The 18,877-nt window shown below is 42.3% G+C and overlaps 1 protein-coding gene across 2 annotated transcripts in view; it reads left to right on the forward strand.

Annotated features, from left to right (window-relative positions):
- CTNND2 (catenin delta 2) overlaps window positions 1-18,877 on the forward strand; it is a gene marked incomplete at its 5' end in the record, with an annotated part of 778,908 nt that overhangs the window by 676,514 nt on the left and 83,517 nt on the right. The window contains 3 exons of one of the 2 annotated variants that reach the window (XM_080933837.1): window positions 5-178; window positions 14,075-14,149; window positions 15,264-15,414. In XM_080933837.1, the coding sequence (XP_080789963.1) occupies window positions 5-178; window positions 14,075-14,149; window positions 15,264-15,414 (400 nt within the window). The remainder of the gene's footprint in view (window positions 1-4; window positions 179-14,074; window positions 14,150-15,263; window positions 15,415-18,877) is intronic. The other variant, XM_080933838.1, reaches the window with a different exon arrangement.

Here is an 18,877-nt window from a genome sequence, read left to right on the forward strand (position 1 = left end):
CCAGTGGGATGGAGTAGGACCTCTTCCAGACTGTGCAGAGCCACCAAAAGGGATCCAGATGCTGTGGCACCCATCCATAGTCAAACCCTACCTCACACTGCTCTCTGAGTGCTCAAACCCAGACACGCTGGAAGGGGCAGCGGGCGCCCTGCAGAACTTGGCTGCAGGGAGCTGGAAGGTACGGCCAGTTCATTGCAATACAAAAACCATCTGGAGTTACGAGCGAGCCTTAAAAACAATACAAGTATAGGTCTGAAAAATGCAATTCGAATCAATATTTTGGAACCAATCATATTGGGCTGTTGGGCTTCGAATGCCCTTAGGTTTGTTTTTTGTTTGTTTTGTTTTGTTTTCTCTTAGGTGCGCCTGTGTCCCTGAAGACTACTGTGAACAAAAAAAGTCTCATAGACATGAGTACAGCCACTGAAAACACGCTAAAGTGCTTATTATCCTAACCTGCTTCTCTTTGAGGGATCATTAGAATTGATTGATGTTTTGAAGCATTAGCATTGGCCATCAAAGGAGCTAAATCTAAACATCTTTTCTAAACAACCACGTGAACGTACACACAGTGTGGTGTCAGTTCCTGGCCCTTAAAGCCGAGAACCCCCTGCATTTTAAAAGTATAGATTTTTCTGAAAGGAAACAAGCTAGTGTTTAAGGACCGGAAAGAGACCCCTTTCCTCCAAGGCGTTACAAACTGATTCTGCTCCCGACTGATTTTTTTTTTTTCATAAGAAACTATCAGTCTTTCATTTTGGGGTAGAAAGGATTCTCCTTATTAAAAAAAAAAATCCATGTGTATATTCATTAACAGTTGCGTGTACCAGCTTTGCCTGTTGGGTAAAAAGTCATGGCCACAGAGAAAGCTGAGGATGCACAGGGCAGAGGTTGGGAGAAGTAATCAGAAAGCTTTGAGGTTTGCATCATGTTCAGTCCGTTCAGTGCAGGTGCGTGGATTGGGAATGTCCATGGTTATGTCTTTTTCCCCGTTGACATTCATTCTCTTTAAAAGCACGTTCTCATGGACACAGACACACATAATATTCAGAATCTTGGTGCCAGCAATACAGGGTGCGGTGCGATCGCACGCTTGCCTGCCCATACCTTTTTGTGACTGTCTTATTCTGCCTCTCACCCTTCCTTGCTGCTGCTGCGGCCCGAGCTTCTGCACTTCCATTTCCCTCGACCACACCTTCTCTTGGCATAGCCAGAAGAACTGCTGTTGAGGTTGCTCATGGGTGGGTAAGCTCACCTCTTCTCTTGAAGACCATAGGGATAACCAAAAATGATCCTTTCATCCTGCCCATGAGGCACCCCAGTGTTTAAAGAATTCAGGTTGGGCCAGCCTGCGAGTGAAGTTGTCTCTTATTTTTAAGCAGAGACTGGGAGAAGCATTTTAAAAGAAGGCCAGCACATAGCATGCCACACCTAAGAAGATAATAAGGGACACCAGTCCTCAGATCTCACCGTTCTCCAAGCTTTCATGGTCTCAGAAGCTTTGATTCCAATTACAGTTCAAACTTAGGCTGGCCCCATCTTTCCTGAGCATAAAAGCCTGGGAAAATTATAGCTCTCCCATATGCCGTAATGACGTCTCCTTAAACAGAGACCACTGTGACAGCCTCTCTCTAGAGTGTGCGGAGACATCCGGGCACAGGATGTGAAAGTATTAAGAAATGGAATAAACCAGACAGTTGTTCCTCGGTGACATCAAAAGTACTCACACACCCACGCCCCCCCCCCCAGCTTCCCTTCTGCAGTTAATGAACAGGACAAGCCTGAGAGATGGGGTTTTGGGGTAAACCTGACCTGAGGCATGACGATCTGAGATGGCAGCAAGTCACATGGACCATTTTAAGATGCAGCTTTAAATTATTGTGTTTGTCAGTATGCTTTTCTGCAGTTACCATGTTTCATGTTTCTTGGGAAGTTCTCATGTCCTTATGACATTTAAAAGTGGAGAAATGTCTTGGGCAGCACAAAATGCTGAATGTAAGGATTTTAACTTAAATTCTGTATATCATGTGATTCTAAAAGTTATGAGGAGACAGGCAGAAGACCTAAACCAAGTCTCTGAAGTAATAAAATAATGTCTGAAATCAAAACTGTATAGAACAGAATCAAAGGAAGACTAAATAATGCAAAAGGAAAAGAAATTGGTGCACTTGAATGCAATATAGGAAACTATTGAATATGGAACACACAGAGAAGGAAAGCAATGGAGTCATAGCTGTAGTAAGTATGTTGATGTGTGTGATTGTTCCCCACATAAAGGAGAGAGCAGAGAATCGTTAAATACAGTGAGTCTTTTTCTTAGTTAATGAAAACTAACTAATCAATGAAGTTAGGAAACTCTAAGTACAGAAAAAGGAAAACTATTCAAGAACATTGTAATCAAATTACTCAAAAGTAGTTATGGAGAGAAAATGTTAGAAGGTATCCAGAGGAATGAGAATTGTTACACAAAGCAATGCACTGTAACCAAGCTCAGCTGACAATCAGCCTCACTAGGCAACCATTCCTTTACTCCGGAAGGTCTTGATGAACACCAACTCTTCTCTATAAGAGTGTGTCCTGGCACATGAGGCCCTGAACAACTGAAGCCAAGACACACCTTTCCTTTTCCCTGGTGCTCTCCTGACTGGCCTGTGCTTGGATTAGCAGAAAGTTCTCAAACATGTGTGCTCAGACCCAGCAGCCTCTGTCCACACATCTTCTCTATAGACAGCTATCATTTTGACTCTTAGGGTATAAGATATTTATAACACACCTTAGTCCCCAGCCCATTCTTAGAGGCTCATACTTTGTGGCTCATCATTTGCTGTTTAGTATTTGATTTTTATAACAACACATTGTTATATTTTCCTTTTTCTCTCTGTCTCTGTCTGTCTGTCTGTCTCTCCTCTCTCTCTCTCTCTCTCTCTCTCTCTCTCTCTCTCTCTCTCTCTCTCTCTGTGTGTGTGTGTGTGTGTGTGTGTGTGTGTGTGTGTTATCACATATGTACATATGTGGAGGTCAGACAACAACTTGCAAGAGTTGATTCTCAATCTTTCCACCATGTTGGTCCCAGAGATTGAACTTGGGTCCTTAGAATTAGCAAATGCCTTTACTTCCTGAGCCTTCTCATCAGCCTATGGCATGCTCTTTTATGTAAAGATGATGGTTTCCTCATTGCCTAGGCTAAGTAATACTCAGAAGTTCCACTTGGGTCCACAGTATCTGCTTGTAATGTGGAATATTCTGTGTTTCTTACTTGTCTCTGTCTTGGTGTAACTGGTGTAGTTACTTGGGTACAGTCTGAGCACTTAACTAGAAGATAAAGTTGTAGGGTTTTAAAAAATTAGCTGTCTTTATGTTTTCAAACCCTTTGCTATATTGGATCGTGTAGTGGAAGGGAGGGAGGACACGTGACATCACTGCAGGTCTTCTGTCAATCACACGCAGCTGCTCTGAGTATGTGAGCCTGCACATCATCTCAGCACTGTTCTCCCCCTCATTGTGTGTCTATCCCCACATATCCAGAGGATGTTGTTCGTTTACTAAATCTTCTATAATTAATAAAGTAGACATTAGTAAGGAAGAGGGAAAGGAAATTAAGGGAGTTGAGCTAACAATCACAGAAAGCTGGATAAAGTTTGAATAACTGTGATGTTTCAACTTTTCAAGTCTACTTTAGATTTCAAACATTGAATTAGAAAGTACAGTAGTATCACCTTCTAACCAGGCACAGAGATGCGCCCAGAAGAAATTCAGTAGATACCCAGTGACCCAATGGCAAAGAGAAAGAGTAGAAAATGTAAATGTATGTATATAAGAAAAAAACTGACAGAGACCATCCCAAAACTCTGTCCCTTTGCTTCTCAAAAACAAAAACAAAACAACCTGAGGATTGTCACAAGGCCACGCCACTGTCATCAGGCCATGCAGTTGTCATTGGCCATGTTGGAAGATAGAATTTTACAAAGATTCTTATCCTGGATGGACAAACAAAATGCTGGCTTTTAGGGTGTCAATTTTACCATTGAAACCCATCTTCCTTGGCAATTTAGAACAGATGGGTCAATCCTCTGTCACAGCAGAAGGCTACTGAGTAATGTTCCTGTGCATTTACAGGAATGTATACATACAGAAGTAGGTAGGCATTATGTATGCCTGCAGATTCCACATGTGTACATAGGAATCAGGCACATTCCCACCACATACTATACATTTTATTCACTCAGCTTTTGGAGAAAGGAGATAGATGGTTCTTAGAGAAGAATAGAGATTATTATTACACCAAACACTGATATATGTATTTACAATTAAAAAACTAAGAAATAAAGAAACTGAGCAGAAAAATCCTCACTTGATAGAAACAGTCTCGGGTCAAGGGAAATGGTTCAGTCACTGTATGCAGAAACATAAAAGTTCTGGGTTCAAAGTTCTAGATTCCATGTAAAAAACCCACTGCAGTTGTGGTCCTGGGAGATGGAGACAGGGAGACCCATGGGTCTTGCTGCACAACCAGTAGAGCCATACAGATAAGCTGTAGCATCCAGGGGAAACTCTGTCTCAAAAATTAAGGTAGAAAGTGACTGAAAAAGACACCTGATGTTGACCCCTGGCCTCTGTGTACACATTCGAACAAACATGAATGTATAGACATGCAGACAGCACACTCACACGCACAAAGTATTTTTTATCGTAAATATCCAAGACAATGACAGGGCACACAGTGGTTTTCACACAACACTCCCCTCAGAAGGCTGGTTCTCTGAGAATGCATGTTTACAGCAACTGTCAAAATTCAGTGGCATTTCTTCATAGTCCTTAACTTTTTATGACCCAACAGAACAGAAACGAGGAGGTAAAACTTGAGGATTTTGCATGGAGAGAACCCTTTATAGACCTCCTTGTCTGACACAGCAACTTCTCTTTATGAGAAGAACGTGCTCACTTTTTGGCTGTGGCAAACTGACTAGGAAACTAGGTGTTCCTAATGGTCCTAAACACGTTCTAAACTGAAAAATGTTCATTACTTGGTCCATGAACATCAGACAAACGTAATGATATTACGGCAGAAACAAAGTGATAGATGCTTCCCAGAAACAGTGTGGACTTTAGTTGCATTATTCTTGTTCACAGAACAGTGCCACAACATTATTTGTGGCACAATATTAGAATGAGTGGGTACAGTAATTTGCAGGTTTGCAAAATGTAGATGAATGTTCTTTCAACTCCTATTTGTAGATTCTTCCCATTGTAGTTGGGGCTTATGAAAATCCAGACTTTGAATTGTATTGCAAAAATGTCTGTAATGGAAATGAAGCTAAATATTTAGGTAGCTCTATTCAGTCAATTTCTACTAAAGTACAAATGTTCTCTAGGAGTATTATCAACGTATTTGTTTTAAGAAACAAAATATAAAAATTGCATAGATAATATCACATGTTTTATGAAGCATCATGATAGCAACATAAATTTAAGGAAAAAGAAACAATCTTCAACCATAAGCCCCAACTGTATGCTTTTCAATGTAAGAGGACTTGGAAATTTAAGACTTATTCCTAGAGAAAGAAATGACAGCCTCTGAGAGGCACTGTGAATTTAGCTTAGTCTAGCAGTTGCTGTGTACTATAAGAGAGAACCGGGAGAGATTAGTAGACTACTTTTTTAAAAAGCAATACTCATTCTTTGACATGTAAGACAATTATCTATGCCCTAGTATTGTCACAAGCCAGAGACTTTCTAAAGCTTCTGCCTACAGAGAGGGAATGAAAGACTGTATAGAAGGAGATGAGGACAAGATGGGGAAGCTAAGGAGCAGGTGAAGGGCCAAGCCTATGGCCAACTCTTGACCCCTCTCATGCATGTCTCAGTAGCTTCCCCTACAAGACTCGGGAAGAGCAACTGGCTCATGACCCGCAACTATATTGCAAATATTTGTTTATTGCAAATGCCACCCACATCCACTGTCAACTTCAGAGAGGCCTCTGCTAATTACCTGGGGCTGAGTTTCTCACTGTCGATGGATCCTTGGATCCTCCAACTTCTGTTCTAGTTCTAACTTAAGCATGACAAAACTATTATCTGAAAGTGAAGAAACTGCTCAACCAGAGATGTCAGTCAGAACAAGGTCCAAATTTACCTTCTTCTAAGGAAAAGCAATTAATAAGAGACACATAGAACAGTGGGGTTTTGGTTTTTTTTTGTTGTTGTTTGTTTTTTGTTTTTTGTTTTTTGCAACACTATAAATTACAGTTAATAACGGACAGGGAACTTGAAGACACAAAAAATAGAAAAAAAAGTTAGCTTGGTAGCTGAAGTTAAGATAACTAAAGTTCATACCAAAGATCCTAGACAGACACAGAAAACTCCCATTTAGCATTTAGCAGAGAACTCTTAAGTACTTACCTATGAGCAAAACACCCAAGACTGGCAATGTCCACTTCAAATTACAAGAAGGAGAAATAGCAGCTCTTATATGAAATAGGGATAGTCTGTATTTCAACCTGTCATATGGGAAAACCTCACAATTCATGGGCCATTGGATAAAGCACTCAGAAAAAAAAAAGAATCTTGTTTAATTGTAAAGAATATTAGCCATAGACTGAGTATGTTCCTTTCTTTTCTGTCAAAACTTATAGCAAGATCCACGTTCATAGACAGTTTAAGTTTTATTGGCCGAATTTTAAACAAAGCCTTAAAGGATTGGAAATGCAGGTATTTTCAGTATGTTAATTCTGAAACACAAGCTAAAATTAGGAATGACTGTCATTTAGTTGGAAATTACTCTGTCAATGAAAAAGAAAATTCAGATCATGATGAAAGAGAGAAAGAAAGGAAGGAAGAAAGGAAGGAAGGAAGGAAGGAAGGAAGGAAGGAAGGAAGGAAGGAAGGAAGAGAAACCGAGCAAGTGAGCGAGCGATTTCAGGACTGACGTGTTAAAATTAGCAAACATGATATATAGGTATCATATATAACAGAAAGTTAGAGATGGAGAACACATGTTTGAAAAACCAGATAAAACATCGTGGGTTGTAAGTACCATGTTTGAAGTGAAAAACACATGAGATGAAATAAAGACCAAATTAAGCATTTCACAGCAAACATTATATATCTCTGAGCCTCAGCTGGCCCAGTGCACACACATCATTAGGCTCCCCAAGCAAAATGATGCAAGGATCGTGAGAAAATAAAAAATATGTATGCAGGAGTAACAGTTGGGATTTCTTCAAATATAGTGAGAAAACAAAATGTTAGTCTGATGGGGCTTCTCTCAGTACAGGTCTCCTGTCAGCACCTTGGACAGCAAACGGCATTGCTAACAAAGACTAAGGGAATGCTAGGCAGATAGAACTTCACTTAGAGCAATCTTTCAGAGCGCTTTAGACACACACTATGCTAAGAGGAGACATCGTCAATCACCCATGTGGTCCTGACAAAGGGAAATTGTGAACAAGAGCCTGAGTTGAGTTGCTGTGTCATTGATCAGAGTATTGATCATGGCACCTCAGTCTCAATATTCTGATCTTTCTATCCAGGAGAAAAAACATCTACGTATAAGTTCTGTATCATTGGTTCTGACACTGCATATGGGTACCAAGTTAGGGGATTAGTTTGGCTGTACAAAAGACTCCTGTGAGAGCGCATAACCACTTAGACCCTAGACGGTTTTCTGTGGGAGTGGTTGGAAATCTCCGGCCCCATCGGTGATGGAAGCATCTTCAGGCTTTAAGGCGTCAGTAGAGACAGTGTTGCCTTACCTAATAAGCTCTTGGTGCTGCAAATCACTTGATGGCAGTTTCACCAATTAAGCACTGTTTAATCTTCTGTGTAGACCAGAGGCCAAAGACTATTGGAACAAAGATGAATATAACTCCCTCTCTGCTTTACTCTGTCATAAAGATGTAATGAGTTCAGAGGTGTGATGGGAGTACATCAAGGTCCAAGGGTATCTGCAGGGTCACTTTTACAGAAAGTCAGTAGAGGAGGAGGTGGCATATTCCAGCACTGCTGCTTAAAGCCTCAGTGTAGATGTTGGTGACTTAGAATTACTTTGGTCAGACTGTTCCAAGAATCTGCTCTTTAAAGGTATGTCAGCTGCTGTAACACGCAAATCCCCAAATGCACAAAGGCTCAGGCATAATAAAAGGCAGAATTTATTTCCTTCTGACATCACAATGAAGGTCAGGGGAGAGAGGCAGGAAGCAGTTCATCCTGTGGCTCTATGGGCAGCTGCTCCCACTGCTGCACCCACACGCAGGAAGAAGCAAACAACAAAATCATCCCATGGAATCACATTGGCATCTCTGCTCCTGATAATCGAGGAGCCAGGAGAAATACAAGTCCATGAATCCCCCCATCAGAATGGACAAGAACTGTAGTGAAGCACAGATTCAAGGATAAATTCATCTTCTTTCACAGAGAAATATTTACTAATACAGTCCACTTATGGGCTGCAGAGGAAAGTGTTGTATTAGTAAAAAAGTAATTGACATTGAGCTTTTTTGCTGCATAGGACTTCTGCAGAATCTACACTTTACAGATAGAAAAATAAAGCTTTCATCAGCAATACTCCTCTAGGATGTACTGAATAAAAAAATACAGATTACCTTCAACCTTGTCATCAGGAGAAGGATTGTTCTAATATCCCCAAAGTGGAATTCCTCTGGCTCCAACAGAAAGATATGAAGACAGGTCTCCCATTTTCATAAGAAACTCTGTTTATAAAGAAAAAAATAAAGGGAAATTTTTGACATAGTATTGAGTAAGGGGAAAGTAAACTATTTGAATTACTTTTCTTATATTGAATAAAAGAATATTTTGGCCAGCACAGCCTTGCTTATGTGCACTCGCTAGAACCACACCCTCTCCACTACACCCTGCTGAGTACAGGTCAGGGTGCTGCCACCCTATCCTCCACAAGGTGCTACCAGGGAGAAGTCATTGGTGGCTCAGGATGAAATCTGAGATAGCCTTCGTTTTTGTGCATGCAAGACCTATCACCAGAAATGGTTGCATCAGATTCCCTGGAAGACTTTTAAACATCAGTAACACAGAGAGCTCTCTATTTCGAATGTTTGAAAGAAGCTTCAGGAAGGTTCATGTTTAAAGATAAGTTGTTTTCATTAATGATTGCTGTTCCTTGATGTGACCAAAGACAGGGGTTCAGGGACAATCATTCAGCTGAATGAACACTGTCTCTAAGTCACTCCTCCTCCTCCTATTATTAAACAATAGTAGTAACTTGAGCCATATAACAGAAACCACATGGTTTCTGAATGTCTGTTACATTCTTTTTGTAATAAAACTTTGTAATAAAAATTACCTAATATAATGCTAATTAGATCCACCTAGAAAATAACTTGACATTACAAATAAATCCAGAAGCAATTTTGAGACTCGTGTAATTTACACTAAAGTTGTTAAATTTTTTTCTTTTCACGGAATAAAAACATTGAGGCCCTATGATACTGGAAGATGCTAGAGTTTTCTGCAAGGTTTAATTATGGGCTGTGCTCCATTCGTTGGTAAAGCACATACCTTGAAAGTCTGAGAATCTGAAATCACTCTCCAGAATCTATGTTTAAAAACAAACTGCTGGTCTCACATGCACAAGGGGGCAGGTATTAAGTTTTGTTCAGAAGCATTGGGTTTTAAAGTGGGACATCTCTTTACCATGTGAACAGGTAAACTGGGGAAATGTTTACTTTAATGATTCTAGTGAGGACATGATCATTTAGAAGGTCTTTTAATAGCTGACTGTACTTCTAAAGCAATAAAAATTTGAAAGAACAGGAAATTCATCAGTTCAGAATTTTAGCACTATTATGGGTTCAGCTCCCAAAGAGACTAATTTACACTTGATGGATAATATTATCTTCAGGTATTTGGTACAGTATAACAATCTCAGGATGAAAGGAGTGAGCTAAGGAAATTTCCCTTTCTTGAATGAGTCAGATTTAATCTTATCTTGAACATGGTATAACTTCCACAGATGTAATAACCATTGTTTGTGTTTTATTCTGGCTGATATTTTATTTTTTATTGGATAGTATATTTATTTACATTTCAAATGGTATCCCCTTTCCTGGTGGTTTCCCCCTTTCCCATTCCCCCCTCCCAGCTTCTATGAGGATGCTCTCCCTCCCAACCACCCACTTCCACCTCAGCACTCTGGCATTCCCCTACACTGGGGAAACAAGCCTTCACAGGACCAAGAGCCTCCCTCCCATTGATGCCAGACAATGCCATCCTCTACCACATATACAGCTGGAGCCATGGGTTCTTCCATGTGTGCTCTTTGGTTGGTAGTTTAGTCCCTGGGAGCTCTGGAGGGTTTGGTTGCTTGATAGTGTTGTTCTTCCCATGGGTTTGCAAACCCCTTCAGCCCCTTCAGTCCTTTCTCTAGCTCCTCCATTGGGATATTTTATAATGAGGTCCCAGGAAATCCACATTCAACCCATATTTAAAGGGTTAAATAACACTGACTTTACTTGATCCTTCAGTGCCTCGATGTAAAGAAATTTATTAAACAGAAATAACTCTGTTTGTGGTAGTTCTTTGTAGGTTCATCCTGAGCTTCATCTTGCCTAAAAAACAAAACAGGGAAATCTAAACATTGTCAATGAATTCAGCAGAACCTACCTTTCTCCCATGTCATCATCTCATGTCTTCTTGATTTCTTCAGGGGATGCTGACTTTGAGGTTCTGTGAGCTTCTCTCTGCAGATGGGGTCAGGGGTAGATGATGGATTGAATTTGTTTCTGTCTGGAGTCAAGTTGACTCTCTGGTGCCTCCTGTCTGGGGCACACAATGCTGTGATGGTTGGTGACCAGACCACCTCCACTGCACTGAACTCTCCCAACCTCACCTCCCTGTTGAGCATCCTTGGATGCAGCCATATCTCTTCCATATTAACAATCATTGTGCCCCCTGCTTCCTAGACAAGTAAATCCTCTGTAATCCTTGTCTGTAGTCTTTTCTTCCTCACTCGTCAACTCATAGCAGCCATCAGAACTACCCTTAGTGACACTGGGGTTGCAGAAGCCAGTCATACTCCATGGATTCCCTCTAGGATGATGCTAAAAACTACTAGTTTGTGTGTGGCCTCTGCTATAGTTCAAAAGGGAAGCAGTCTGCTGACTCCATTCTTCCATCTTTGCTGAGTAGAGAAGGCAGGGGAACACACACACACATACTCATACACATGTACACGAACACACACACACACACACACACACACACACACACACACATTGGTGACTTGGCCCTGGACACTCCAGGGTTGCAGTAACAGCTCTGTGAGTCCTGCTATCTTTCTTATATCTTCTCATGCTGTCCTTCTCCACTAGTTTGGAGACTCTTTATGGATTCTGAAAACTGAGCCTTTTGTTTTCTGCTTCTTCTAATCCTCTTTCAATATGTCCAAGCTTTTACCTGGAGTTGGGTGCTAGTCTTACAAACAAGCCATTTGTTTTTCTTCTCTGTCCCACTCTGATGACATCATGTGGAGCTCAAACCTCTGTCCAGGAGGAAAGGGAAGACAGTACTATTTACTGCCTGAAGTATTGTCTCATTCTATGCAAGCAGAAGTGACCATTTTCTGATACAACCAAGATATTCTAGTTACATGTGGCTTTTTTTTTATCAGCCCCATTGTATATCAGTGAATCAGGGCAGATGTTTCCAAGGATAGATTGAAGTTCCAGGTGGGCCAATTCATAGTCCTTAAGTATCCTTTACTTCAGAGTTCAAAAGGAAGTTAAATGACAATAATAAAATGAAAAACAACATTATGTGATTAATTTGTAAGGAGTTCTATAAGTCACAGAATGAAGCTGTCTGTGATTGATAGTGTCCTCCTGAGGGACAGAGTACAATAGTGATAAAACACAGGGACTCAGATTCAGTGCATTGTGGGTCCAAAGCCAGGTTGAGTATTTCCAGTCTACACTGTGACACAGCTCCCTTGTCCCACCTGTAAGGAGGAATGACAATGGTACCTGCTTCCCAGAATTGTGGATCAAATGAGTACAAACATACAAAAACACAAACAAAACATTTTTTAGTAAGTGTTTTGTTAGATGTAAGTGAGGATGCTTTGAGGGGGTCTTGCTGTCCTGAGCCGTCTTTGGGAAATCAGAATTTCAGGGACAGTATGAGTCTGGCGTCTGGTTCTGCTTTCTGGCCTGGTCTTCATGTTCTTCCTCCCTCATTCACCGGCTCCCTGTCCCTGCTTCTCTGCCTTTGACAGCACCGGGCCTCTTGTCTTGCTCACGGATCAGTCCTCTCAGGGCGTCCCTGTCATCCTCGGTCTGTCCCTCCACCCTGTGCTGCCTTGCTCGGTGCATATTCCCCTCAGTCTGTGGACAAACCATAGGGGTTCCGTTGGGTTATTTACTCCAAACAGAAACTTCCCAGTGTTACTTTAGTGACACATGTAATGGCCTTTCCATTAAAGCTTTTGGCAATGCACAGGCCTTTTCAGCCACCACTGTGCTTAAAGCCACCATTGTGTTTCCTCAGGAATACTCTGTGTGCCCCATGCTGTCCAGCTTGGACCTGTGAGGCATCCACAGCTCCAAATTTTTTTGTCTACATCATACCTTCTGTCCCTTAAACATCTTGCTGAGCAGCATGTAGCTTGCCAGTTCATCCCCAGGACTTGCTAGGCTGAAGGCTTAAGAGTATTATTAACTCCTCTCTTGAAAAGTCAAGAAAAACTTGTCCAAATTTGCACCATCTCTTGAATATGTTGCAGATCACAGGCCATAGACTGGTGATAGGAGAAATCTCTCTCTCTCTCTCTCTCTCTCTCTCTCTCTCTCTCTCTCTCTCTCTCTCTCTCTCTCTCTCTCTCTGGACACACACACACACCACAAACCAAATAAAGTAATAAGTTCCAGAAACAAAAGGTTCTGTCTGTCTGTCACCTGAGTATGAATGAAAACCATTACCAAGTTGTCACTTTTCACGTCACACAATACATGTCTGTAACTCATACATGTCGGAAGCCCACATGGTCATTTTGGTTCACTTTTGCTTTGTTTCCATTCAAGTCCCCAACAGAGTTAAAGGGACTCTCTTCATGCTCCACTCACCAGACCAGTCTTCCCATCCATCACAGGGTCCCGAGGTATAGAGTAGGACCTTCCAAACATAGCACAGCTGTGCTATTTGGGGACTTTTCAGACATGGCAGTGCACCTCTGTGTGGAAGGATGGGGGTCACAGATGAACCAGAGTTTGAAGTCTGATCATAGTGAGGTGCAAGGAATTTAATAGTAATGCGTGAGGCAGCAGCAAAGAGAAAGAGTATGAAACCCAAGGAGAAGCAGGTTTCAGGGACGGGTATTTCCTGTGGCGAGGTTATTTAATATTTTATATTTAAATGTTATTATGATACAGTGATGATCCTGACTTCTCCGTGCTTTGAGAAATTGGAAGAGACCTCAACTGCAGAATCCAGGAGCATAGGACCTGGAACGCTTGATAGTGGGAAGGAAGTCATCTCTAAGTCTCGGGCTTAGGATGCCAGGAACACTTTGGAATGGTTCTTCAATTCAAAAGAATCCCTGTTCTATTTATTGTTAATATGCACCTTTTAATTTATCCATGTTGACCAAAGCTTTGAATCCTGTTCTATGCAACCCAGGTTCTCTCCTTACTTATGGAAAATGCCATAAGCGGCTACATGAGCTGAGGTTTTCTGTCTTTTCTTAGTTGGGTACAAGATGCTCAGAGGAAGCAGTGGGTCTAGAGAGTCCATGTGTTTTCGCGTGGGACAAGTGCATATATGGTTGTGGTCACTTGATGCCAGGAGGAGCATTTCCACTCTGGGAAACGCCAGAGTGGTTCCCAAACCCCACTGTTTCCTTTCCTTCTGAATATGGAGCCCTTGAGTAGTTCTCTGGATCGGAGTGATGCCCCAGTGAGTTTTATCTACGCGCCGACTCCTCGGGCACAAAGGGGAGAGAAGAGAAGAGTTTGTTATTGATGACGGTGATAAGAACAATGTTAATGTGACTTCTAATGTAGGATGGGATGAAGTTGTTTGTTTTTTTTTAATCTCATATTTCATGCAGGGCTGGGCTGAGGATGTGGCAGGCATGGCGTATGCCCTACGTTCACTGCCAGAGGGGGCTCCCTGCCTGCCACAGGTGAGAGCCAGCTCTGGGGTGCCTGCCCCTATGGGAATGGGGGGGCTGGAGTGGGCCTGGCGGGGGAGGGGCAGGGAAGGACCGGTTCCCTCCGAATCTGAATCCTCTTTCCTGAATGTATTTTTTCCAGATCATAAATGAAATTGCAACCAATCAAACCCTTGCCATCCATTTCTCTCAGAGCTGTCTCTGGAACGCTGTGGAAAAATATTTTAAAAATGCATGCACATTGGCAAAGCTTGGGCTACCTGTGTTTGCTTACGTGACTCGGAGTCCAAGGGCTTTATCTGCCCAATGATACCTCTTCGTTTGACAGGAAGCATCAGCTCTTCCATAAGGGCACCAACCCCAAAGCAAAACAAAGTGTGTCTTTTTAAAAAACTAGGAAATCGAATGATGGCCCTGGAAATAATACATTTTTATCTTAACGTCCCTTCAAATAGACCGAAGTAACCATTTTCAGCCTGGCTTCCCAATGCCGTATTTTCCTCTTCTCACTCCTAGATTCTTTTTCTACTTATTTCTTCTCTATTATCCAAAAAACTGCCTGTTCCTTTTGCATGCAAGGCGGCTGATCTCCGAGACACACCTCAGAGATCTCTATAAAGGCCAACCACATTCCACCCACACCATTCTTTGTGTTTGGTGGTACTCTCTCCCTCTCTCTCCCTTCCTCTCTCTCTCCCTTTCCTTTCCCCACCCCCTTCTCATTCCCCCTCCCCCGTCCCCCTCCCCCTCCCCTCCCTCTCTCCTTCCCTTCCCCCCTCCCAATATCAGTGATCAGCTCTTTCCGCCCCAAACTTCCACATCCTACAGATGACCCTCCACATCACATGTGCATATCCCCGAAGTGGCTTTCAGCCCCAAGTGCTGAAAACATTGTCTCAAGAGAAAGGAATTATGGTCCATGGAGTGACCTGGGAACTTATGTTCAGAGGGGGAAGCAAATACCCTGCAATGCATGTCTAACCTATTCAGCCTGTTCTGCAGCAGGTCATGGCAGTTCGACCATTTTGGCTCCTGCAAACAGCCGTCTGACAACCCTCAGAGCTGCTGGCTTTATAGGGCCCTTCAGCTGTGTTTCTAACCTCCTCCGCCTTCGCTCTCTTGGCAGTGGTCCGTGTATATCCGAGCTGCTGTCCGGAAAGAGAAAGGTCTGCCCATTCTCGTGGAGCTCCTCCGAATAGACAATGACCGTGTGGTGTGTGCAGTGGCCACAGCACTCCGGAACATGGCGCTGGATGTCAGAAACAAGGAACTCATTGGTATGTCCTCTAACTCGGGGCCTCGGTCTTTGGTACAGGTTGTGTATATGGCTGAATTCCTCCACAGAGCATGCGCATGCGCGGGAACACTGTTTATTGGGCGCTCTGTGATTTCCAGCTCCTCTGCTTTGAGGAATGCACAGTTTGGCCCTTTAGAATTTAAAGGGGAAATGTGGTTACTAATCCTTGCCAATAGAAAATGATCTCTGTGCTTCACGTTTACTCCCATGCTCCCAACATCCCAAAGCCCTGATGGGCTGTGTGTCTGTTTCCTATGGGATGAAATTAGGATGTCCGACGGGGTACTTCCCCGTCTCCCCATCTCTCAGTTCTTTCAATTAATGCGTTTAGTTTTCTACTCTTATATTATTTATTTATATAAAAAAATGAAATCATCTCCAAGGAGGCATTAAAGAACACCTGCGCCTCTTCTACAAATGATTCTTCATCCGCATTTGTTCCAGGTCTGTTTTAGGTTCAGGGTCTTAGATCAATGGGTGACCAAAACAAATACAGGAGCCGAATGCTGGCTAAAACCATTCCTTCTGGGAAAGTGGTAGTGGAAGCTGACCTTGAGGAGCTTGCGGCTCTTTTCAGCTGTGTTTAAATGAACAGTTTTAGAATGTGCAATTCCACATCACTGGATGCTTTTCCAATGATGGAAAATTGCCTGCTTTGGGTTCCAAAAATTCTCCCTCATCCCCAAAGAAACTTGAACCCATTGAGCAGACTCTTTTCCTCCAAGTATCTTGGTCACCAACCTTTTATTAGGAGCTCCCAGGCTGCTTCATGCCAGTAGACTCTCCTGGTCTGGACATTCTCTGTGTGTAGAACCATTTAATGTGTGATCTTTTGTGTCTTGTGTCTTTAACTTTTAGAATGGCTGTGGTTTCTTTTATTATACATTAAGAAGTCATGATTGTATAACTGGAATACAAAGTGGTGTTAATACACACACAGTGTAGAACAATTAATGTAACTTGATTTGAACCTCACTAACACTGCCAGCGTCCATCTATAGCTCATGCTGCCCTTGTGTAAATTAAACAGCCAAGGATGGCATCAGCTAATCAATCCTAGTACTAGGATTCTAGGCCTGAACCACCACGCTGGAACCAATATATATTTGTAACACAACAATTGAATGTTATCCTGCAATTTAAGATATTTTAATTTTTTAAATTGTACCTTTGACCAAAATCATCCTGTTTCTCCCAGCCTGCAGCCTCCAGTAACCAACGTTCTTGTCTTGCTTCTAAGAGTCTGTTGTTTATGTTCTACATTTCTATTTCCCTTACCATGGTTGCTCCTGGTTCCATCCCTGATGTCAGAAACCATATCATTTCCTTTTAGCTGAAGTCTGAAGAACAATCTATTGGATCCCCCACTTTCTTTACACATTTATCTACTGATGAACACAGGGTGTGGTTCTGTGCCCAGAAACTGAATTGCTGGATCATGTGTTAATTATTTTTTTCTCTTTTAACATTTTCCTAATTGTCTGTACTAATTTAAATCTCTCCATTGAAACACAGAGGAAAGGATTCTTCTTCCCCACACCTACCATGGTTTATTAATGCTGTTCTGACAGGTGTGAGATGTTGCTTCCTTGTCATTTAATTTGCATTTCCATAATGATTCGTGTGATGGTCTCTATGTGCTTGGAAAAGGGAGTGGCACTATTTGGAAGTGTGGTTTTGTTAGAGTAGGTGTGGCCTTGTTAGAGTAAGTGTGGCCTTGTTAGAGTAGATGTGGCCTTGTTGGCCTTGTTAGAGTAGGCGGGGACTTGTTAGAGTAGGTGTGGCTTTGTTGGAGTAGGTGTGGCCTTGTATGAGTGGGTGTGGCCTTGTATGAGTGGGTGTGGCCTTATTGGAGTAGATGTGTCACTGTAGCTGTGTCACTGTAGGTATGGGCTTTAGTGCACTAGTCCTAGCTGCCTGGAAGCCAGTATTCTGCTAACAGCCTCCAGATGAAGACATAGAACTCTCAACTCCTCCTGCACCACACCTGCCTGACCCTCTGAACCTGTAAGTCAGCCTCAATTAAATGCTGTCCTCATAAGGGTTGCATTGGTCATGGTGTCTGTTCACAGCAGTTAAACACTAAGACAATTAGTAATGTTGAGTTGTTTTTTGTTTTTTGTTTTTTTTTTTCCCAAATATGTCTTGGTCATCTTTTGAGACATACATACTCTTAATCTTTGCTGATTTTTAAGCTGAGCTGTTTTCTTGTTATTGGTTTGACTCTGTGTGTGCTTTGGTATTAACCCTTGCCACGTTTAGGCTTTGAGACATTTTATTTCAACCCCCAGGTGACCTGTAGGTGCTGTCATTCATTCACCTCTTCAGCAGAACTTCTTTAGCCTGACGCAATTCTGCACGCATGTTCTGAGTTTTCTTGCTCAACTTTGGGGGTCAGATCTATAAAATGTAACACCAAGACCATTGTTGTGTAGCTTTCCCCTACGTGTTTTCTTTAAAATGCTGTGTAAATCTTCCTTTAACTGTGTAATATATTCTGGGCTTAGTTTTACAAGTTGGCTGAGATTAAAGTTCACTTTCACTCCCCTGTACACACAGCCTTTCCACTTTAAGGGTGTAGTTTTAGATGAGGGGTTATGTTTGGAGTGGTTATAGAGGAAATGTCTCAAGAAATACCTAAAAGAAGGTGGCTATCCATCTCTGTAGGATCTCTGTAGAGAATCCAAGCGGAAGGGGCAGCCTATGCAGAAGCTGCACTAAATGGGACCTGGGAGCAAGTTGGTGGGTTTAGAGACTTCACGAAGTCCCATTTGCCTAGCAGAAGTCATGGGATCCTAAGTCAGGGAGGCCTTCTTGTGCTGTTCTCAGTAAGTACAGGCCAAAGGCTGGTTGGTGTCTGGAAGCTGAAGAATTTTTGGGATTCTTCAGGGAAATCTCACAAGCCCCCATAGATCACTGCACAATGGTGGCATCGGAATCAAGGGAGGCAGAGTTCCATGTGGGCTTCAGGCATGGCTCCTAGACAGTTTACAGGCTAAAGTCCAGCAGCATCACAGCAGATGACAGTTATCAGTGGATGGCATCTGGAATCTAACGGATGCTGGTCTAGGCAGCCAACCACTGCGGCCACGGTACAGCCTACTGTACCATCTGGCAAGTTAGGAGAAGTGAGATGTGAGTGCATGGGCTAAACTCTAGTTCTGTGTATACAACGTACCAGGCATGATGTGCTGAATAAATGCTCAGTGATCTAGGAGTTATAAGCCTTTTCCCTGCCATGCCCCAATGCACATCTGGTCCTCTACTTAAAACCGATGTACATGCAGGTTTTCAGACATTTATTGACTCAGAATAAACTCAGACTTCAGGCCCTTGTCTCCTAAGTGCACTTACATCATCCTCACCCTATATTACAAAGAAGGAAGGAAATATGAAAATTTGGTATTTGTACTTAGTTTGGGTTTAATTTTAGCATTTGCAGA

The sequence above is a fragment of the Micromys minutus genome, assembly GCF_963924665.1.
Source record: "Micromys minutus genome assembly, chromosome: 20".
NCBI lineage: Eukaryota > Metazoa > Chordata > Mammalia > Rodentia > Muridae > Micromys > Micromys minutus.